The sequence below is a fragment of the Geotrypetes seraphini genome, chromosome 2, assembly GCF_902459505.1.
Source record: "Geotrypetes seraphini chromosome 2, aGeoSer1.1, whole genome shotgun sequence".
NCBI lineage: Eukaryota > Metazoa > Chordata > Amphibia > Gymnophiona > Dermophiidae > Geotrypetes > Geotrypetes seraphini.
The window spans coordinates 417998241-418022156 of record NC_047085.1 but is presented as its reverse complement, the minus strand read 5'-3'; the positions used below and the strand labels follow the sequence as shown (position 1 = coordinate 418022156).

Sequence of the window (23916 nt, the reverse complement as noted above, 5' to 3'; positions counted from 1 at the left end):
AATATAATGCATAGTTTATGTAATCTCAAAAATAGAAACTGACTAAAAGTTTGTCTCCAGAAACCAAATCAATTTCTAATTTGTGTCTGTTTGTTGAAGAGATAAGAGCAGAGTTATTAGACTGTTAAGGTCAGGTTATTGTTAATCTTTGACTGACTGTTTACTAGAAAAGATGCAAGCAAGTAAATAATTGAAAGCATGAATAAGAAAATAACCATTGAAAGAATTGGAACACTTGAAAAAAATCTATTGTCAGAGGTTGAGAATCCTGTAAATCATTGTGTGGATGTTTGTTGGGAGGTAGGAGGTATTCACAAATACATATGCTATCTCATTGCGGATCCTTTCTAAGTAAACTGTTTTATGCAGGTATTTAAAGCTGAGGCAGTTTAACACAGAGCTGAGAAGATGGGATAAATTAAAATTTACTGCTTAATCATCTATTGTCCTTGGATTTGTGCACTTTTCTATGTGACATTTTTTTCTTAAGACATATACAAAAAGTTTTTCTAATTGAGAGCACAAAATTGAAAAGTCCATTATAAAATAAATGGAGCTAGTGATGATCTGACACATAAAGCTCACTGCTATGAAAGTTTATTGAGCGGTGAAATGGTGGCACTGAGGGTCTGAAGAAATTATAGCGATGCTGGTATAAGGTTTTGTGAACTTAAGAGAGAAAGTTGTTGATATCATTTTTTTTCTTGAGAATAAGGGGGTACAGTCAAGAAAAAACAAAAAATATGGATGCTAAGTGCTAATTCTATAATTGTAATTGCATGTGAAACTGCTGTTATAGAACAAAGTGAAAGTCAGAATGTGCACAACTAATTTTAGGCACAAGCACTTTTGCTGTGTTAAAGACTGATCTAAATAGTTATGCATAAATTTGGCAGTTGTGCATGTATGTGATAGCATTCTATAACACCCAAGACTTACCCCTGATCTGCCCATATACATGCCCCCTTTGTAGTTATGTGCTATGGCAGGGGTGCCCACACTTCTTTGGCTTGCGAGCTACTTTTAAAATGACCAAGTCAAAAAGCACAGTTACTTACCGTAACAGGTGTTATCCAGGGACAGCAGGCATATATTCTCACACATGGGTGACGTCATCTACGGAGCCCCAGCGCGGACAGCTTTTTAAGCAAACTTGCTAGAAGTTTCAAGTTTGCACACTGCACCACGCATGTGCTAGCCTTCTCGCCACTAGAGGGCGCATCCCCACCTCGTGGTCCTCAGTTCCATATCCAGCAAAGAAAAACCATCCCCGGGGAGGTGGGCGGGTTGTGAGAATATATGCCTGCTGTCCCTGGATAACACCTGTTACGGTAAGTAACTGTGCTTTATCCCAGGACAAGCAGGCATGATATTCTCACACATGGGTGACCTCCAAGCCAACCAGAAAGAGGGTAGGTGGGAGGATGGCAATTTAGGAAAACAGGTTACGTAACACCGACTGGCCAAACCGGCCGTCACTCCTGGACAAGGAGTCCAGACAGTAATGGGAGGTGAACGTATGAACCGAAGACCAGGTGGCAGCTTTACATATGTCCTCCATAGGAGTAGAACGGAGGAAAGCAACCGAAGCTGCCATCGCCCGGACCTTGTGCCCCGTAACTCGACCCGAGAGCGGGAGACCAGCCTGAGCGTAGCAAAAAGAGATACAAGCAGCTAACCAGTTGGATAAGGTACGCTTGGAAACCGGATGTTCTACCCGATTAGGATCAAAGGACAAAAACAATTGAGGAACCTTCCGATGAGACTTAGTACGTTGGAGATAAAAAGCCAACGCCCTTTTACAGTCAAGCGTGTGAAGCGCCGTTTCACCAGGATGAGAATGGGGCTTCGGAAAAAATACCGGAAGAACAATGGACTGATTGAGGTGGAAATCAGACACAACCTTAGGCAAAAATTTGGGATGGGTGCGAAGAACCACCTTGTCATGATGAAACACAGTGAAAGGAGGATCCGCAACCAAAGCCTGTAGCTCACTAATCCGACGAGCGGACGTGAGCGCAATCAAAAAGACTACTTTCCAAGTAAGAAACTTAAGGAGAGCTTTATCGATTGGCTCAAAAGGTGGTTTCATCAGTTGAGCCAAGACCACATTAAGATCCCATACTACAGGAGGAGGCTTGAGAGGAGGATGAACATTCACAAGACCCCTCATGAAACGAGAAACCAGAGGATGCAGAGAGAGGGAACGACCCTCGAGATGTTGATGGAATGCAGCAATGGCACTAAGATGCACTCGAATGGAAGTCGTCTTCAGACCAGAATTCGACAGATGCAACAGATATTCCAGCACCGAAGACACTGGAACAGAACCCGGGTCAAGGTGGTTGGTGGAGCACCAGGAAGAAAATCTGGTCCACTTCTGGGAATAGCAAAGCCTAGTCGAGACTTTGCGAGAGGCCTCTAAGATTTCCCGCACTGAGTGAGAAACTGGAATCGAAGTCAAGGGGAAAGGAACCAAGCGGTCAGATGTAACGACTGAAGATTGGGATGTAACAGCGAACCCCGACTCTGAGACAGCAGAGAGGGAAAGACAGGCAGAAGCAGAGGCTCCCTGACACTGAGTTGAAGAAGCAGGGAGAACCAGTGTTGTCTTGGCCAACGAGGCGCAATGAGAATCATAGTGGCTTTGGTCGATTTCAGATGAACCAACGTTCTCAAAATCAGAGGAAAAGGAGGGAACGCATAAAGGAACCTCCCCTCCCAGTCGAGAAGAAAAGCATCGGCCTCGAGACGGTCCCGGGAGTACATCCGTGTGTCCCCCAGCGGTCGAAGACTTCGCGTAGGACTCGGGAGTTCAGCGACCACTCGTGCGGCTGGAGGAGACGACTGAGTTTGTCTGCTAGACAATTCAGCTCCCCCTGAATGTAAACCGCCCGCAAGAAAACGTTCTGAGAGACGGCCCATGTCCAAAGCCGCAGGGCTTCCTGGCACAGAGGCCAAGAGCCCGTCCCCCCTTGCTTGTTGACGTAATACATTGCCACCTGGTTGTCTGTCCGAACGAGAACCACTCGATCGTGCAGGAGGTGACCGAAGGCCCGAGCGGCCAGATAAATGGCACGAAGCTCCAACACATTGATGTGACACCGACGATCCGCGGCCGACCATAGGCCTTGCGTTCGTAAACCGTCTAGATGAGCTCCCCACGCATACTCCGAAGAGTCCGTGGTCAGGACCTTGCAATGCGGAGGGACGCGAAAGAGCAAACCTCCGGACAGATTGGTAGAGTTGGTCCACCAACGGAGCGAGCGTCTGAAAGACGGAGTCACAGTCAAACGTCGAGATAGCGGGTCGCGGTCCTGACGCCATTGCGAGGCCAAGGTCCACTGAGGAATCCTCAGGTGCAACCGAGCAAATGGGGTCACTTGGACCGTCGACGCCATGTGCCCCAAAAGCACCATCATGCGTTGAGCCGACACTACCTGCAGTTGCGAAACCTGCCGGCCCAGGCGAAGCAGGGCCTCCAGTCGCGGAGAAGGAAGGAAGGCACGGAGGAGAACCGTGTCCAGCACGGCCCCTATAAACTGGAGGGATTGAGTCGGCTGCAAGTGAGACTTGGGAAAGTTCACCTCGAACCCGAGACCCTGAAGAAGCGTGATAGTCTGTTGGGTCGCTGAAATAACTCCTTCCCTTGTCGGGGCCTTGATCAGCCAATCGTCCAGATAGGGAAAGACCTGCAACCCCCGGGAACGCAGAGCAGCCGCGACCACCACCATGCATTTCGTGAATACCCGAGGGGACGAAGCCAGACCGAAGGGTAGTACACGGTATTGTAGGTGCAAGTCCCCGACCTGAAATCTTAAAAACTTCCGAAAGTCGGGATGCACCGGAACATGGGTGTACGCTTCCTTCAAATCGAGGGAGCACATCCAGTCCCCCTCGTCCAACAGAGGGTATAGAATCGGAAGCGATAACATACGGAACTTCTCCCTGACCAGGAACTTGTTGAGCTTCCGGAGGTCCAAAATGGGGCGCAAGTCCCCGGTCTTCTTCGGGACCAAAAAGTAACGGGAATAAAATCCCCGGCCTCGCTGATCGAGAGGCACCCTTTCGACCGCCCGAAGGCTCAACAAGGCCCTGGCTTCCTCTCGGAGAAGGGTCAACTGGCTTCGATTGGACGGGCACGCCCCGGGGGGCATGTCTGTAGGCTGCCTGGAGAAGTTTAACGAATAGTCCTCTGAGACGGTCCGGAGCACCCATGCGTCTGACGTAATCCCAGACCAAGCCCTGGCAAAAGCCGTGAGCCGACCCCCGATGGGGAGGGGGTTGGGCGACCTCGCGGCGGGGGCCAGCCCCCGGCCGCTCATCCCGTCAAAAAGACGGCGCCGGCTTGGACGCCCCCTGCGCAGCGGGCTTGGCGGGCCCCCCTCTACCCTGTTGGTTAGGGCGACGGGGTGGAGGTCTCGAAAAGGCTGGTGTTGATTTTTGAGGATACCGCCTAGGCGGCTGTTTAAAAGGCCTCTGAGCCGGCGGCTTAGGCTTTGGACGAACCAGAGACGCCAGAGAGCGCTCTTGCTCAGAAAGCCTCTTGGTAGCCGCATCCAGGGAGTCGTCGAATAACTCCGACCCGACGCAGGGTAGATTGGCCAATCGCTCCTGCAGGTTGGGGTCCATCTCGAGGGTCCGTAGCCACGCCAGCCGGCGCATGGCTACCGCACAAGCCGAGACCCTCGAGGCAAGCTCAAAGGCGTCATATACCGCATGAAACAGATAGAATCTGAGCTGGGACAGGTTCGACGCAAAAGTGGCAAATTTATCCCTGTGTGACTCCGGGATCACCCCTTGAAAATCCGGCAGATCCTTGACCATGGACCTGAGGTAGGAAGAGTAGGCGAAAGCATAGTTGAGGACCCTTGTGGCCATCTGGGAATTCGCGTACAGACGGCGGCCGAATTTATCTAGGGTCCGACCCTCTCTCCCCGGGGGGACAGCAGCCGAGACTCTAGAAGGCTGCGAGCGCTTAAGAGCCGACTCCACCAAGAGCGACTGATGGGAGAGTTGCCCCTTGTCAAACCCCTTAGGGGGAAGAGTCCGGTATTTGGATTCCATCTTGGTGGGCACTACCGCCACTGTAAGAGGGGTCTCAAGGTTCCGTAGCAAGGTTTGAAGGAGGACCTTGTTAAGCGGGAGGCGGGGGGATTCCCGCTGCGGGGCAGGAGAATCCTGTTCCTCCAAAAATTCTTTGGTATAGTGTGACCCTGCCGACAGGTCCACCCCCAAAGCCCTCGCCATGTCATGGACAAACTTAGAAAAAGAAGATGTCCGTGCAGGCGGGGAGGGTGACCGAGACTTCTCAACGGAGCCGAAGGGAGAGGCCTGGCGAGAATACCCGAACTGTCCCCCGGACCCCGAACCCCAAGAGGCACGATCCCGTGACCTCGAAGGAGTCGGGGACACAGTCCGCCGAAGAGACCCCCGTGGGGAACCCCCCGGGGTACGGGGAATGGAGGCCCGTCCCTTCCGCCTCGGTGAGGAGGCACGGGAACTCTCCTGGATCGGGGACCGCAAAAGATCTGGGTTGTCGAGGCGGAGTTCCTCGACACTCAAAGCTCCGGTCTCGGGCGGGGTCGAGCGACGACTCCTCAGAGGCGAGGCTCGAGCCCGCTTAGCCTTTTTAAGGCGGTGCTTCGCCCGAGGCTTGCTCGAGGGCGAGGAACCCCGCGAAGACCTCGGGGACGAGGACGAGGAGATCCGGCGTACCCGGCGCTGCTTGTCTCGGGACCGCACACTGACCTCGGGCTGTCTCACCGGGGTCGGATCCGAGGGAAGCGTCGAGGTCGAGGCCGAGGGGGCTTCGGCCACTGAAAGGCCAGTGCCCGAGGCCGAGGTCGCCAACTGCGGGGCCCCCGAGACCGAAGGCGAGGCCGAAGCCTGCTGCAAGGTCTCAATGGCCCCGGAAAGCTCCGAGGAGATTAAAGCGCGAAGCAACTCCTGGAACGCCGGGATAGTGAGACCCGGAGGCAACACCTGGGGGCGCTCCGCAGAGGGCGACCTCGGTTTCGAGTATTCCCTCGGGGCTAACCCCTTCGACACCTTGGGCTGGGTCGAGGTCGACGGTCCCGCCGACGAAGAGCCCGAGGATGGCTTCCTGTTAGATGAAACTGAGGAAGTGGAGACTTACCCGGGGCTTGCTTCTGCGAGGCAACCGGCTTCGCGGGAGCCGAGGGGTCCGATGTCGAGGCCGAGGTCGAGGCCGGGGCCGAAGCCGAGGCCGAGCTCGAGGCCTTCCCCGTCGGGGTATCGACGGCAAAGAGATCAGCCATGCGGGCCTTGCGACGAGTAAGGGCCCGTTTCTGGAAGGTGGCACACTTAGGGCACGATGCTGTCGGGTGATGGGGCCCCAAACACCGTATACAGCACCTGTGAGGGTCAGTGATGGACAAAAGCCTATCACACCTACCACACTTCTTAAAACCCGTTACGGGCCGGGACATGGGCCCAAAACAAGGCCGGGAACAAGCGAGGTTCCTCGGCCACGGCTACCGGGAGCCCCCGGAGCGAAAAGGAAAAACAAAATATTTTTTTTTTTTTGAGAAATAAAGAAAACAAAGAAAGAAAATAAACGTAGCGCAGCGACCGCGTCGAAAATCCGAACACAGCCGCGGCGACAGAAGGCAATAGTAGCACAAATTTATCCACAGGGCTTCTGGCTCCGCGGATGAAAATGAACTGAGGACCACGAGGTGGGGATGCGCCCTCTAGTGGCGAGAAGGCTAGCACATGCGTGGTGCAGTGTGCAAACTTGAAACTTCTAGCAAGTTTGCTTAAAAAGCTGTCCGCGCTGGGGCTCCGTAGATGACGTCACCCATGTGTGAGAATATCATGCCTGCTTGTCCTGGGATAATAATAATAATAACTTTATTCTTCTATACCGCCATAGTCAAATGACTTCTAGGCGGTTCACATTGAAAGAAGGCTGGACATTCAGCGAATTACAGAATGAAAGAGACATGTTACATAAGAAATAGGGATTGCATGAGAAATTACATCAGGTTTGCAAAGGGGAAATAACATAGTGAGTGAAGGTCATCTGTTTAGGCGATGAATTTGTCGAATAGAACGGTTTTAAAATGACCTTCCAACAATAAAATTTAAAAAAACACAAAGCACACTGTGCGCAGAGAAAATGTTAATTATCATTTGTATTCAGGGTTTTTATCAGAGGTCAAGGCAGATGACTTTAAAATATGCAATGTCACCTCAGTAACAACTGTACAAAAATAGATAAATATATCCCCTCCCCTTTTACTAAACCGCGATAGCGGTTTATAGTGCAGGAAGCTGCGCTGAATGCCCTGCGCTGCTCTCGATGCTCATAGGCTCCCTGCGCTAAAAACCGCTATTGCAGTTTAGTAAAAGGGGGCCATAGTGCAAAATATAGACAGCAGATATAAATTCTCAAAACGGACACATTTTGATCACTAAATTGAAAAAAAATCATTTTACCTACCTTTTTGTCTGGTGATTTCATGAGTCTCTAGTTCCACTTCCTTTTTCTGTAAAGCCAATATTTCTTTCTTTCTCTCTCCCTCTGGCCCCCCCTCTTTCTTTCTGCCTTTCTTTCTCTCTCCCCCTGGACTCCCTCTTTCTGTCTGCCTTTCTTTCTCTCTTCCCCTGGCCCCCCTCTTTCTTTCTGCCTTTCTTTCTCTCTCCCCCTGGCCCCCATCTTTCTTTCTGCCTTTCTTTCTCTCTCCCCCTGCCCCCCTCTTTCTTTCTGCCTTTCTTTCTCTCTCCCCCTGCCCCCCCAAGTCATCATGCAGATTTCTCCACTTCCCCGATTCTTTCCCTACCCCCATCCCTAACATGATTTCTCCCTGCTGCTTCCCCGAACCAGGCCTGGCGCGTACAAGCGCAGGGCCCACAAGACTTCACTTACGACGTCAATTCTCACATTGGGGAGGAAGTTTCAGGCCAGCCAGGCAATGATTGGCTGGCCCAGAATTGATGTCGGAGGTGAAGTTTTGTAAGTCTCGCGCTTGTACGCATCAGCCCTGCCTTTGGGAAGCAGCAGGGAGAAAAAGATTGCAAAAGCAACGTGATCGACTTGCGTTGCCTTTGCAATCTACTAGTCGATCGCGATCAACCATTTGGGCACCCCTGTGCTATGGCAATAGCCCGATTCACTAAAGTCAGCAATCGTCGCTAAACCTGTTTTCACAGGTTTAGCGACAATCGTTGTTAACTGACCCGATTCACAAAATAGCACACTGCGTGTTTTCTCCCTCGATCGCCCATTTTCTGATCCGGCCATGCAAATTAATAAAACCCCATGCAAAATAGCCAAGCGATTGATTCACTTACATTGCTTGGCTATTTTCCATCAGGTTTTACGATCCTAAAATCCCGACTGCCTTTTTCTTTTTTAATGGCACAGATATTTTGTGTGCATTACACATGCAAAATATCTGTCCCATTTAAAAAATCCCCCACCGCCGGCCCTCCCCTATGACCCGCTGACAATCACACGCCTCCCCTCCCCCGACAATTGCCGCAACACCACACACTCCCCCACGAAGCTCCCCCCAAGCAAATATGGCAGGAGGGATGGCCACTCCCTCCTGCCACCAGACAATGTACCCTAAACCCCTACCAAGTATGGCAGGAGGGATGCCCACTCCCTCTTGCCATCGCCCCCCCTTGTATCTTTAAGCCAGGAGCAGGAGGAGTGCTGCCATTAGCAATGCGGGCACCTCCCCAGGCTCTTCCATAAGGGCTCCTTCTCAGACACCTCAGGCTCCTCCCTAAGGAAGTCCTGATTGTTTCAGGTGCCTCAGGCCCCTCTCAAGGGAGGAGCTCGAGGTGCCTGAGCCAATCAGGGCCATAGGCCCCTCCCTGTGCATCACCCAGTAAGAACAGTTTTAAAAATGGAACTCATTCTTAACCCAGGGACTGCCTGTACCCGAGTTCGTCCGTCACATCCCTTCCCTTGTTTAAAAGCAAACTGAAAACTCACCTTTTAGAGTTAGCCCTCAATCCATAAGCACATAAGAATAGCCTTACTGGATCCGACAAATTTATTTATTTTAAGTATTTATATATCACTTATAGCCTAAGTAGTTTACATTCAGGTACTCAAGCATTTTTCCCCTATCTGCCCATGATCCATGTAGCCCAGTATCCTGTCTTCACGGAGGTCAATCCAAGTCACAAGTACCTGGCAAAAACCCTCCCCAGGGCAAGCAACGTTTATCTCAACAGCAGACAATGAACTTTTCCTCCAGGAACTTGTCTAAACCTTTTTTAAAACCAACTTCATTAACCACTCTTACTACATCCTCTGGTAACGTGTTCCAGAGCTTAACTATTCTCTGAGTGAAAAAATATTTCCTCCTATTGGTTTTAAAAGCATTACTCTGTAACTTAATTGAATGTCCTCTAGTCTTTATAAATCTTGATGCAGTAAAAAATCAATCCACTACTCCCTACTGCCCTCTGCTCACCACCCTAGCCAGCATATTAATCATCCCAACTGTTTGTCTGTCTTGACTGTTTAGATTGTAAACTCTTTGGGACTGTCTCCTTTGTGACTCTGTATAGCGCTGCATATGTCTGATAGCGCTCTAGAAATAATTAATAGTAGTACCATATATACTCAAATATAAGATGAGATTTTTGGGACAAAAATGGCCAAAAAAAGGGGGTCTCATTTTATATTTGGGTCAGCGCCCCCCCAGGCTTGTTGTAGGCTTCCGACGGCCTGCCCTATGACCTGGTGGGCCAGGACAGGAGGGATCCCTCCCATCTCCTGTTCTGGAGAACTCTGACAATTTTTTTTACTTCCCTCCTGCCTCCCCTGTGTACCTTTTTGAATCCCTTGTGGTCCAGCGGTGCATCAGCGGTGCGAGCTTTCCGCACTCCTGCCCCGCACTGAGCCCCTCCCTGAATGGCTGCCTTGTGTTCTCGTGGCCCAGTGGTGCACTGGGCAGGAGTGCGCTTTTTGCATTCCTGCCCGTCACTGAGCTGCTCCCTGAATGGCTCCCACCAGTTCTTGCAGGACTCGTGAGAACTGGCAGCAGTCATATAGAGGAACGGCTCAGGACAGGAGCGCAAAAAGTTGCCTGGCTGGCCCAGAACGTCCTCTCCTACATCAGAATTGACGTCGGGAAGAAGGCTTCTGGGCGCGATTAGCAGCAGGGAGGTAAGCAGAGCAGCAGCGGAACCGGGGGGGGGGAGGCAGTTAAATCGGGCCTGGAGGGAGGTTTTTTTTCCCATGGCAGGGAGGGAAGGAGGGAGTTAGGCAGGCAAGATGGCTGGCTTTGGCGTGACAGAGAGGTAGGCAGGCAGGCTTTGAGGAAGGCAGGCAGACTGGCTTTGGGGGAGGTAGTTAGGCAGACAGTCAGCCTGGCTTTGGGGAAGGTAGGCAGACAGGCTTTGGGGGAGGCAGGCAGGCAGGCTTTGGGGGAGGTAGGTAGGCAGACAGTCAGCCTGGCTTTGGGGAAGGTAGGCAGACAGGCTTTGGGGGAGGCAGGCAGGCTGGCTCTGGGGAAGGTAGGCAGGCAGGCAGGTTTTGGGGGAGGTAGGCAGGCAGGCTTTTTGGGAGGGGTGGGACAAAGGCTGGAAGGCAGTGAGGGGGTAATAGGAAGGAGGGAGGAAGGAAGGAGAGAAAGGGGGGTTGTAAGTAAAAGAAAGACTAGAGAGATAAAAGCCTGGACCAAAGGGGAAAAGACAGGAGGCAGAAGCAGGACTATGGGAGGTGCAGACAGTGGGGGAGAAACCCTGAGGAAGAACAGAGAGAGGCAAGATTATAACAGAGGAGGGAGAGAGAGGGAGACCTGGAACAAAAGTACAAAGGAGAAATGACACTGGATCTGGGGGCACTGACATAGGAAGGAGGCATTGGGGGCACTAAGGACATAGGAAGGAGGCGCTGGGGGCACTAAGGACATAGGAAGGAGGCACTAGGGATACTTAGGACATAGGAAGAAAGGAGGGAGGGAATACAAAGGGACAATTGTTGGGCCTGAGTGCAGAAAGAAATGAAAGGATGCACAGTCAGAAGGAAAGGCAACCAGAGACTCATGAAATCACCAGACAGCAAAGGTAGGAAAAATGATTTTATTTTCAATTTAGTGATCAAAATGTGTCAGTTTTCAGAATTTATATCTGCTGTCTATATTTTACCCTATATTTGTCTATTTTTCTACAGTTACTGAGGTGACATCTTTGAACTCCCCCCAAATATAAATGATAATTAACATTTTCCCTGCTTTGTTTTTTTTTTTTTTTTAATTTTATGGTTACCATTATGAAATAATAAGATATTGTGTGTACATGAAAACTGAATGGAAGAAATTGGGGGTGGGGCTAGGGCGGGATTGGGGGCAGGACTGAATATTAATAGATGTCCCGTTTTGATGAAAAAAATAAACGGTCATGTTATCCATGTAGTTCTTTTCTTGGTTGGGCTGAGAACGTTTCAGCACCCCCTCATATGAAATCAGCAATTTAAAAAAAGATAATTTGAAAATTACTGTACAAATCAAGCTATAACAGGCTAAAATATTTGTACTGCCTAAAAATTCGAATATTTTAAACAATTTTAATCCTAAACAATACCATAGTGGGAAGGTTCCCTGCTCCTAAAGTGGTTTGCAATGTTTTCTCACTACTAACTTTTATAACTCAGTCCAAAAGTTTTTAAATGCCAAAGAATTAGCCAGAAAGTCAGTCTTTATATATGTGCCATAAAAGAAGGTACAGTATTGTTGCTAAACGTCAAGAAGTTAAAAAGCAAGGCACCCCGACACTAAACCGAATCTGGCATGAGAAATAGCAAGAAGCTGGAAAGAGAAGGAAAAAGAAGAAAAGCAAAAACAAGCCGACCTGGTTTCTTTGCCAACAGAACCTCAAGATGGAATATAATTAAAAGGAAAGTCAATTTAGAAAGTAAATATTTAAACCAGAACCAGTAAAGGACCAGGGCTTACGTGGAATAATATACCAGGTGTGGTCTTATGGCACCACACCTTCAATTATATTGTGTTAAAAAACGTATTCTGGACCTATCCAGCTTATATCCTGGACATTTTCAGAACTGAGAAAGAACGATAAGCTTTTGCAAATCTAGCTTTAGTATTTGGGTGGATTTTTTTTTTTTTTTGTACAGAGCAGCTTACATAAACCAATGAGACCATCCGAGTTCATCTGAACATACTTCTGAACTTTGCAAGAATAAGAACACTCCGGAGTAAAGGACTGAACTGAATTTGAACTTCCTGACAAACTCCACAAGCAGGAACCCCGACTGAGGCAGGATAACTCTGTCTCATTTGGATGAGGAGCTCCCCATCCAACTCTAAGTAAATTTTATTAAAAAAACAAAACAAAACCAAACCCTTGAAAAGATCTAACTTAAATAAGCACACACAACTTTTCTCTGTGCCAAAGCCATTCAGCGAAAGTCTGACAACAGACTAGAGAGCGAGAGGACGAGAAGGAAAGTTTCCTGAAAAGAGAAGTATCGCTGGGCGGGAACTGCGGGGCCGACTGGCCTCTTCGGTCCCATGTCGCAGGACAGCGGCAGCCTCGAGGGCTTGAAGCGGAAAGAGAACAACGGCGAAGGGCAACCGCACAGCCAGGAGGAGGGGGGCGCTGCCGGGAGTAACAGGAAGCGGCGCGGGGAAGAGCCGCTGTTGTTGCCAGAGGACAAGGACGGGGATCCCGCCGAGTCCCAGCCGTCGTCTCCCACCGACGTTCCCTCTAAGCCGCCGGGCGAGCTCTGGGCGACCCAGTGCTGCCCCTCGGCGCTCGCTTGCCCCATCGCGCACTGTTGTCATGGAGGAGCCAAGATGGCGGCCCTGGCCTACAACCGGGGCAAGCGCGAGATCAACCACTACTTCAGTATGAGGAACGCCAAGGCTCTGGCTCTGGGAGCCGTGGTGCTGCTCGCCGCCTGCCATGCCGCCTCCCGCCCGTACCGAGGTAAGAGCAGGGCTGTGGCTGCCGCTTGAGCGCTTTGCAGGGAGTGGGGCTGGGCTGGGCTGGGCTGGGGGTAGAGCGCCGCGCAGACTGCGGGAATGAGTGCGTGAGGAGTTCACCGCAGTACTTGTGAAACGTTATATTTAATTCCCTTTCTCAGATATTAAAAAAACAACAACAAAACACAACCAAGAAAAGTCCCTTGCGTTGCACCCGAAAGGAACTGCGGTTCCAGATCTCTGTAATACCACCCCTGCTGTTGCTGTAGAAGGCATAAAAGCGCGCTGTATGTATGTCTGTGTGCACCTGCAGGGATGGGCAAATGGTTTAGGGACCCTAGGCCAGCCTTCAGCTGTGTACTCTTTCAGTTAATTTCCAGGTCCCTATTTCTCTGCAAAGTAAACTGTTACGATATATGCATAATAAGGGTGAATTTGTAAAAGTTGTTTATGTTAAAGCACCTGAAATTTGCCCAGCACCCCTTCAGGTACGTGTTGCATGGTTCATAGTGTTCTCTACAGCTCTCTGGGTGTATAATTGCACTGGCTGGCTCCTCTACATGTAAGTTCCTTGGTGCTCACCACTTAACTATTCTGAAGCCAGAGCTGTCTTCAGTCTTCCCTGAACTGTGGCTTTCTTTCTTTTCAGTTATGCTCCTGTTCCACAGATTTGGAGTTTTGTTGTTACTTCTATTGTGGTAATGCTTTGGAAGTGTTGAGGTGTGAGGAAGAATCTTTTGGAAAAGATAAGGGATAGGTGAAGTGGTCCAGAATTCTGTTGTGTTTAGATCTTTTGTTCCTTTTCTTTAGTTTTGTTTATTTGGGCATCTTTTATACTGGCTTTAGACTAGAGAGTTGTGCAGGGACAGAAATCGTGCCCATCCTTCCATAAAAGTTACCTGTCCCCATAAAATGCAACAATTACTTCAGAAAGTTTTAATCTTTTTTTTTTTTTTTTTTTAAAGATGTGGAAGGGCATAATAAAAACAAACAAACAACTAAGTCCCCTTTTGGCCTAAGGCCCTAAACGTTGAAAGTAGAAGCAAGGAAAATGTCCATTATAAAAAAAAGATGTCCAAAAGGAGTTTAAAAAAGAATAATGGCCTGCCTCTACGTTCAGCCCACCACTACGTCTACACTAACAACATATAATCAACCCCAAAAAAGCCTAAGTCCCAAACGCCCAACACAAGAGCTTTTAGACGGAGGAGCCAGTCCTTTGCCTAAAAGCTGGATTCTGTAACAGGTGTCTGTCAAAAACAACACTGGTTACAGAATCCACCCCCCCATCGGATCGGGCAGGAGGGAGCTCAAGCCCTCCTGCCCCAGTGACCCCCCCTGACAACGATCCGGGCAGGAGGGAGCCCAACCCCTCCTGCCCAGGTGACCCCCCCACCCTGCACGACAACGTTCCGGGCAGGAAGGAGCCCAAGCCCTCCTACCCAGGCAACCACCCCACCCCTCCCGACAACGATCTGAGCAGGAGGGAGCCCAACCCCTCCTGCCCGGCAACACCTCCTCGACAAGATCCGGGCAGGAGGGAGCCCAACTCCTCCTGCCCAGATGATCCCCCTAGCCCTCACCCCCACTAAGATACAGGCAGGAGGGATCCCAGGCCCTCTTGTCCCAACACAGCCCCCCCACGACCTGTTGTGCTGCAGCTGAACCAATGTATGCCTGTGCTGAGCTTACTGCCTACGTGATGAGCTCCATGCCTACGTGACGAGGTGAAGGAAGATATCTTCTTTTTCAAGGGTCTCGCGGCAACAAGGGGGCATCCGTGGAAAATCAGGGGCGGGAAACTGCACGGTGACACTAGGAAGTTCTTCTTCACTGAAAGGGTAGTTGATCGCTGGAATAGTCTTCCACTCCAGGTTATTGAGGCCAGCAGCGTGCCAGATTTTAAGGCCAGATGGGATAGACATGTGGGATCTATCCGCAAAGATAAATAGGGAGGGTCATTAGAGTGGGCAGACTTGATGGGCCGTGGCCCTTATCTGCCGTCTATTTCTATGTTTCTATGACATGCTGCTGATTCGTCGGGACTCGGAGCTCAGCGCAGCGCCGGACCGGAAATAAGGTAGGCATTGAGTCGGGATAGGAACCCCAGTTCCATCCCCGTGGGAATCCCGTTGGCCTTGGAGGGGTCCCCGTGGGCATCCCGTGGGCCTGAGAGGGGTCCCCGTGGGAGTCCCGTTGACCTAGGGGGGATCCCCGTTCCCATGCAGACCTCTACTTTAGACCTTCTAGGTACCTGTAGGCTGGTGCTTCTAGGTTTTTAGGGTTAAATGTGCCTTGCTTTGCAAAACTTGATATTTTGTTGCTGGCGTTCTCCACATAAAATTAACCAACATTTTTTTTTTTCAAATACTTTTTTATTAAATTTTGACAGTAATATATATAAACAATAACAGGTTTCTGAAAAAGTATATGGAGTATACAACTGCATAAATCAATAGATTGTAAAAATATAGAAATAAACAACAACTCCAAAAAAAACAACAACCTGAGTGAAAATAATCAAATCGGCCATAATCACCCCCTCCCCTTACAAAGCCACAGTAGTGGCTGTTGCGCAGCAATTATTCCTCCCATTAAATCCCTATGGACGTTGGAGCAATTACCGCAGCACCAACCGCTACTATGGCTTGTAAAAGGAGTCCTAAATTAGGTAATGAAATTGCTTAAGAGAGTAAGTTCTCCAGTTACATTTCCAGTTTACAAGTAGAGGATGAAAATAAGTATCTTCATATTTCTTAAATAATAAAATAATATTCCACCTCAAATATACCAAAATATTTGAATTATTCTTCCAATGTTAATTAATCAGTTTTAATGCAATGGACAACAGAAAATCAAACAAAGCCATGTCTTCATTAGACAAATTACATGTTAATGCAATAGATTTCTTAATGATATTTTTGTAAGAAAGTGTTTGTGCAATCCTAAATCAAGTGCTCAAGAGTACAGTACAAGATCCTTTATCTGAATCCTTGGGACCAGGCATACTTTGGTTTTTGGAACTTTTCAGATTTTGGAATGGCAATGTTAAGTCAGAAAAATACAGACCATAAGACCATAAAATTGCCACCAGACGTTTTTATTTCAAAATAATAATAATAATAATAGTTTATATACCGCAGGACCGTGAAGTTTTTATGCGGTTTACAATGATTAAAGAGGTTACAGGTTGAGTGGAATAAACAAAGTTCAGAATTAGTGATTAACAGTACTAGAGATCATTTGTTGAGGACTAAGGTTGTATAGGTTGGTTACCTAAGTATTTCAGGAACAGATGTGTTTTTAGGCGCTTCCTGAATTCCCTATAAGTAGTAGGCACTAGCATTTGTTCTAAATCTTTACCCCATAATGTTGCTTAAATTTACAATCTCTAACCGGTGGAGAAACAAAGTTCGGATGTGAGGTTCTCCTAAATCTGTTGGTTGTAAAGGAGAAAAGGTCTGTTATATATTTAGGGGTTAAGCCATAAAGTACCTTGAAGCAAAAACAACCAAACTTGAATTTCACACGTGCCTCCATCGGCAGCCAGTGTAGAAGTCGATAGGAAGGTGTCATGTGATCAAACTTCTTCAGTCCACAAAGTAGCCTAACCGCTGCATTTTGTACCAGTTGCAATCGCCACATGTTCTTCTGGGAGAGTGCCAAGTAGGCGATGTTACAATAATCGAGTTGACTCAGTATGAGGGATTGTACCAGAATTCTAAATGATGAGACATCGAAGTAAGCTCTGATGGACCGAAGCTTCCAGAGGGTGAGAAAGATCTTACTAATCAGGGAGTCTACCTGGTCTTTCATGGTCAGGCTCTGGTCCAGTGTTACTTCCAATATCTTCATAGTGGGTTGAATGGGATAACTAAGGTTATTGATGCACAATGATGCTTTGTGTCAAGTGGGCGTGGCGATGCTATAAAAAATTTTGTTTTCTCTGAATTTAGCTTTAGTCTGAATTCAGTCATCCATTGCTCAATCCGATTTAGTACTTCTGTTGCTTGGGATAATTATCGTGAAGTCATCAGCGTAGCTAAATAGTTTTATCCCCAGCTGGGACAATTGTGCACCCAATGAGGACATGTAAACATTGAAGAGCAAAGGGGATTGTTCCATGTATCAGAGAGATCATAATTAAAATCGACTTCGTAGGTGTGTGATGTAAGGAAACCTTGAAACCAGTTCAATACCTCTCCTCTGATTCCAGTTGCGTCTAGGCATTGTAATAGTTTCCCATGGTCCACCAAGTCGAAAGCAGAGCTCATGTCAAATTGCATGATCAGGGCATTGAGGCCCTTACTAAATAAGTAGCGCAAATTGTCCAGGATAGCCGCAATTACTGTCTCAGTGCTAAACAGAGGCCTAAAACCAGATTGAGTTTCGTGCAAAAGAGAGAACTGGTCGAGATATTCCATCAGTTGGGTGTGTACCACTCCGTCCATGATTTTTACAATAAATGGAATGGATGCTACTGGTCTATAGTTGGTTACTAATATTGATGATTCTTTACGATTTTTTGGAATTGGGGTTATTATAATATGACCATTATTAGTGAGGAATTTTCCATTGTTTAGGTCACAGTTCTTCAACCGCCAGTCCGCGGACCGGTGTCGGTCCGCAAAAAAATCTTGCCAGTCCGTGAAGGATTCGGGTCCCCGCCGCAGCAAAAGGTGCCGGCGTCAGCTGACATGCAACTTACTGTTGCCGTCGCTATATAGGCACTCCTGCCGTGTATGTCTCCTGCTCCAGCCTTTGTCTCCACACCCCCAGACAAGCAGCGGCAGCTCTGTGTGCTTTTAACTTCAGCACACAGCTGCCCCTAAGCAGTATTTTAGCCGTGGTTTCATGAGACAGCTTCGATGATGCGATGTGGGCCGGCCTACCAAAGGCCCCGAGGCTGCCTCATGAAACCGCGGCTAAAATACTACTTAGGGGCAGCTGTGTGCCGAAGTTAAAAGCACACAGAGCTGCCGCTAGCCTACATAGAGGAAACATTTGCTGGAGAGGAAAGGAGGGAAGGGAGAAGGGGTACTACTGGACAAGGGAGGGGAAGGGGATACTGCTGACAGGGGAGAAGGGGAAGGGAAGAGAGTTACTGTTGGTTAAGGGGAGGAAGAAAGGGAGAAGGTACTGCTGGACAGGGGAGGAGGAACATTGGAAGGAAACAGTTGGCAGGGAGATTAGAGGAAGGGAAGGAGTCAGGATGGAATGGAGAGGGGAGAGGATGAGGAAAAGGGGCGAGACAGAGAAATGCCAAAGTAGAGAGAGATTGATGCTGGGAAGGGGAGTCAGATGAGAAATAAGGAAAGAGGGACAAAGATGCTAGATCTGGTGTAGGAGAGAGGGGCATAGAAAGAACACAGATACCATATGGGAGGGGGAGAGGGAGTGGATGGAAGGGGCAAATGCTGGATTGAAGAGACAGAGGGCAGACGCTGTATGGAAGAGAGTGAAAAGACGATGAAAGCAGAAACCAGAGACGACAAAAGGTAGAAAAAAATTTTTTATTTCTATCTTGTGATTAGAATATATCAGATTTAAAATATGTATCCTGCTATGTATCCTGGGTAGTGCAAAGCCCAGGCAGTGCATCTTTAGCTTCCAGCTGGCTTAGGGCTCTCTCTGACCAGGAGGCAGTTGCCCTAGTTGCACTCCCCCTAACACCATTCCTGCCATGTGTGACTGCGGTATTCTGTTAGCCTGATATTTGTGTAGCATTCTGTAATAATTTGGCTTATTCAGTTTCTTGATAGTAGAGGGGATATATGTGAAGGGGAGGTGAGACGGGGGTTTTTTTGATCCTTGCCTGTATTATTTTTATAAAATGACAATTGTACAGAATATTGTTTCAATATAAAATCATAACTATTTGAGGCTTGTGCAGATGGGATCAGATGGTTAATGGGACCGAGCTTGCAGAGACGGGGCGGCAATGGGGTTTTTAAAAATTTCAGTCTTATTAGTTTGCCGGTCCACGAAATAATTATTTTATTTCCGCCGGTCCATAGGTGTAAAAAGGTTGAAGAACACTGGTTTAGGTTATTTGTTAGGTAATTCAATAGAGATAGTTTAAAGTCTAATGGAACTGCTTTTATAATTTCTGGGGGACATGAGTCCAGGACACAGTATGATTTAGAGTATTTGTTATATAACTTGATGTAGTTATTCCATTCTAAATTGTGGAAGGAACTCCAAATCATGTCCGCTGGTACTTCATTTCTTTGTATATCAGTTGATTGATGTTCATATGCGGCAATTATCGAGTAGTTATTTCTTAAGTTTTTAATTTTTGAATCGAAATGTTGTGCTAGATCATTTGCTGAGGGTAACTTGATGTTATGCATGGGTTGAGTGTAGCGTGTGGTGTCAAATAAATTCGTAACTATGTTGAACAATTCTTTTGTATTAGTTCCTTTTGAGCTATTAGTGTTAGATGAATTAATTTTGGATGAGTAAAATGTTTTACGTTTTTCTTTTATCTGTTGTTTGTAGAGTTTTATGTTGGATCTCCAGTTGTCCCGGTCTGACAGCTTTCCTGTTTTTTCCAGATTCTTTCTAATCGTCTTACTGATTGGTTCATTGTTAGGAGTTTGATGTTGAACCATTTGTTGTACTTATTTGAGCAGCTTTTACTATTTCATTTAGGGGCAATTTTGTCTAAAATGGATGTGCTAGTTTTCATCCAGTGATCATAGAAATCAACTCCTTCTTCTATCTTCGCTTGTAGATCATAATGTGACCAATATTCCTCAGGGTTGATATGGCCTCTTGTGAAGTGTTCTCTTTTTGTCCGTGGGTGTGTCTTAGATTTTAGTTGAGTCCAGATTAGATTGAAATAATAAGTGAAATGGTCGGCCCAGATAATGTGACACCAAGTATCGACCGAAAGGTCTGCTTTGTGGACATCGCTACCACATCTAAATGATGGCCTTTTTCATGTGTAAAGGGAGATTGTAGTTGAGTAATGATAGAAAGTTTTTAAAGTCTTTTGCTTCTGGATTGTCCACTTCATCTAAATGTAAATTTATGTCTCCTGCAATTAAATTATGTGATGAAGTGATTGAGTTATGTAGGACAAATTCGCAGAAATCCTCTCTAGCTTTTGGCCAGCTTTTTGGTGGAACAAAGAATAATATACAAGAAAGGGAATCTTCTAGTTCCTTATTGCTAATTTTACAGGCTAATATTTCTAATTGATTGGCCATTTTGGAATCCAATAGTTCAACTACAAATCCTTCCTTAGCAACGATTTAGCATGTGAATTTTAAAATTATCTGGTAGAAGATAATTTATTATTGGGTCATCTTCAGACAATAGCCACGTTTCTGTTAGGAATAGACAGGCTATTTTTTTTGCTGATGATCCAGTCTTTAAGAATGCTTTATTCCTGACAGATCTGGTGTTGATATGCACAGGGAACGGATGTGGATGTGATAGGTTTGGTAGATGTAGTGGTTCTGATAGGTTTTACTTCCCTTATCCTTTTGTTTTTTAGAGTACGTTGATGTCTTCCGTTGCTCGAGATTACCTTGATGTGGTTTGTTCTGTCTTCCTGTTGGTTAATTATAAGCCTGATGGGTAGATCAGGATAATGGGTTAGGTATAGCTGTGTAGGTGTAGGTGTAGGTGTGACTTAACATCCTTAATGTTGTCGCATATTAAATAGATTAGTAAAATCAGTAGGAAATTCATTCTTGCAGATTAGAATGACTCCTTCTTGACCTAATGGCTATTTGATGTTTCTGTTACTCCCAGTTTCTAGATTGAATAATTAGCAGTGAGTCAGATAGCATTAGATCGGATTCAGTATCAACAGTTAAATTAACAGTTAAATTAATAGTTAAATTAGCAGTAGATCAGGTGGCACTAAATCCGATTCAGTGGCAACAGTTTAGAAGTTAAATTAGCAGTAGATCAGTAAATCAGATATCACCAAATCAGATTCAAAAGCCACAGTTAAAATAATAGTTAAGTTGATAAGAGAGAATTTGGATCCAAAATGGCCGCGAGTGGTTGAAATCGGGAAGCATCTCTCGAGTGTTCGGTAGAATTAGAATTTTTACCTTACCTGCTCAGTTTTGATTGAGAGTTTCCTCATGCCTAAGAGGAGAGGGAGAAGTGCCGCTGGAGCCTCGTGGCGCTCTGAAAATCCTTCTCCCCTCACTATCGAACAGCTCTTGAACCATCTCCAGAGGGTGTCGATAACTTCCGGGAATCGCCCGTAGGACTCAGCGGCACAGAGTGACGCCGCCAGAATCCCTGCGCTAGAGGTCACACTGAGCCCTGAAACAAGAGACACTCCCCCCCAATCGCGGTGTACCAGCTCGCCGCGGGAACCAGGTGCTTCCAACGAGGCAGTCCCTGTAACCCAGAAGGCTTGTTCATCTGCGAGCTATGATACGGATTTACCGAAAGACTTTTTGAGTCTGGAGAGTGAAACTACGGCTGGAACATCGAAGAAGAGGGAGGCACAACAGAATGAAAAATCTACAAACTTGGGAGTTGAGATTTCCTTCTTTATGGTTGAAAAACCCACCGGAATCACAATGGAGTCTCTCTGGGACTTTGGGAAATTCACTGAATCCACAAATTAAAGTGCTGGAAACAAAAATTGACAAACAGGAGCAAGAACTGAATGTATTACAATTAGAAATGACCTCAGTTAAAATTATGTCTCAAAAAAATGAATCCGAAATAACAGGGGTCAAACAAGTACAAGAAACTGTGATTAAAGATAGTATGAATATTAGGCGGAAACTGGAAATGATTGAAAATGGCCATCATGCCAACAATTTGCAGTTCCTAAATTTCTCTAGGGTTTCTTCTGTGTCCCCCAGGGAAATGTTAAAGAAATATTTCCTGGAGATTTTTTCAGTTTCAGAGGAATTAATTCCACCTTTTACACAAGTATTCTACTTGCCTGTTAGAAAATTGGATCAGCAATTGACTAATGAGGGACAACAGGAACCACAATTGGATGTTACTACACTATTGGAAACCTCAATAAGTGAATTGGTTATACTGGCAACATTGTTGGTGACTGTGGCATTGGTGCCAGATAAGAACTGGATAATGAAGATGTTCTTTAAAAATAGAACTAAAGAGTTTCTGGGTCAGAAAGTACAGATCTTTGCAGATGTAACCAAAGAGACTCAAAAACGTAGAAAGCAGTTCCTGTTATTAAAGTCTGGAGTAATTTCAGTGGGGGGAAAATTTTTTCTTAAATTTCCTTGTAAATGTATTGTTCATTATGGTTCAGATAAATATGTTTTCTTTGATCCGACACACCTAACAAAGTTTGTAGCTTTGAAACGTCTTGAGAAAGGTGAAACAATGGAAGTAATAACTGAGACACGTGGAGGGGCAAAATCAAAAAAAGCGTCTAAGTCCCCTTTTGGCCTAAGTCCCTAAACGTTCAACCCAGAAGCAGGGAAAGTGTCCATAACCAAAACAAACGTCCATGTTTTGATTATGGCCTTCCTCTGCCTGAACGCCCAATCTCCACTACGTCTAAAAGTACCCCCACAGCACGTCTACACTTTTTAGCCATAATGAAACAAAAAAACGCCTAAGCCAAAAATGTCCAACAGAAGGGCTTTTAGGCAAAGGAGGAGCCAGTCCTTCGCCTAAAAGCTGGATTCTATAACCGGTGTCTGTCAAAAACAACACCGGTTACAGAATCCCCCCCCACAACGATCCAGGCAGGAGGGTGTCCAAGCCCTCCTGCCATGTCAAACCGCGACCCCCCCCCTCCCGACAACATCGGGGCAAGAGGGAGCCCAAGCCCTCTTGCCCTGCCGACTACCCGACTCCATCGGGGCAAGAGGGAGCCCAAGCCCTCTTGCCCCAGCCAACTGCAGCACCCCTGACATATTGGGGCAAGAGGGAGCCCAAGCCCTCTTGCCCCCCTCCGACTCCATCGGGGCAAGAGGGAGCCCAAGCCCTCTTGCCCCGCCGATCCTGCCCCCCCCGACTCATTCGGCCCAGGAGGGAGCCCAAGCCCTCCTGGCCCAGCCGATCCTCTACCCCCACCCCCCACTACATTACGGGCAGGAGGGATCTCAGGCCCTCCTGCCCTCGACGAACCCCCCTCCCCCCCAACGTCCGCCCCCTCCCCAGAACCCCCGATTGGCCCCCCTCCCAGCTGACCCTCGATCCCCCGGCTGACCCCCCCCCCCCCCCTTCCCCTTACCTTTAGGTAAGTTGGCCGGACAGATGGGTGCCAAACCCGTCCGTCCGGCAGGCAGTCCTCCGACGAATGGGGCCGGATTGGCCCAGGCTAACCAAAGCCCCACCTACTGGTGGGGCCTAAGGCGCCTGGGCCAAACAGAATAGACTTTTTTTTAAATTATTACCCCCATAGTTAATTACTCCCTGCGACCTTAGTCATTTACATTTTCTTAAGATCATTATTGAAGTCTTGGATCATAATAATAATTGTGGACTATAGATTGCTTCTTTAAGGAGAATATGTTAATATTTCTCATACTGTATATTTTTCCTTTTGCTTTCTTTTTAGCTCTTAATTACAATCTTACTGTACAAGATGTTATGCTTGGGAATATTGGAAAAACTGACCAAAAAAAAAAATAGTTAAGTTAGCGGTAAATCAGGTGGCATTAAATCCGATTCAGTGGCAACAGTTTAAAAGTTATGTACCCCATATGTTGTCTCATACTGCGAGTGCAGGCTAGAATAGGAGAACCACAGTCGGGGGAGAGTGCAGTTGCCAAGAAATAGGCCAGATATATCCACCGGCAAGCTGAAGAGGGCGAGCTTGGCTCTGAGATGTTCAGCCATGCGCTTGGGCGTTGGCTTGTTGAAAAGTTCCTTCCAGGCGCGCGGTTCCGCTCTTTTCTCCTGCCCGGATCTTTGGGACGTGATTCCAGGGACCTCCTGGGCGATCTACTGCAGCTGACAGGAGATCTTCCTCAGCCAGGCAAGCAGTGGGCATGTGTTGCAGCTTGTGGAT

General features: G+C 47.4%; 1 protein-coding gene across 1 annotated transcript in view; it reads left to right on the top strand.

The window, feature by feature from the left end:
- Nucleotides 1-12121: 12121 nt before the first annotated feature.
- Nucleotides 12122-23916, top strand: part of CASD1 (CAS1 domain containing 1) — a 239267-nt gene continuing 227472 nt past the window's right edge. The window contains exon 1 of the mRNA XM_033931105.1: nucleotides 12122-12939. Within this exon, the coding sequence (XP_033786996.1) occupies nucleotides 12522-12939 (418 nt within the window). The 5' untranslated portion in view covers nucleotides 12122-12521. The remainder of the gene's footprint in view (nucleotides 12940-23916) is intronic.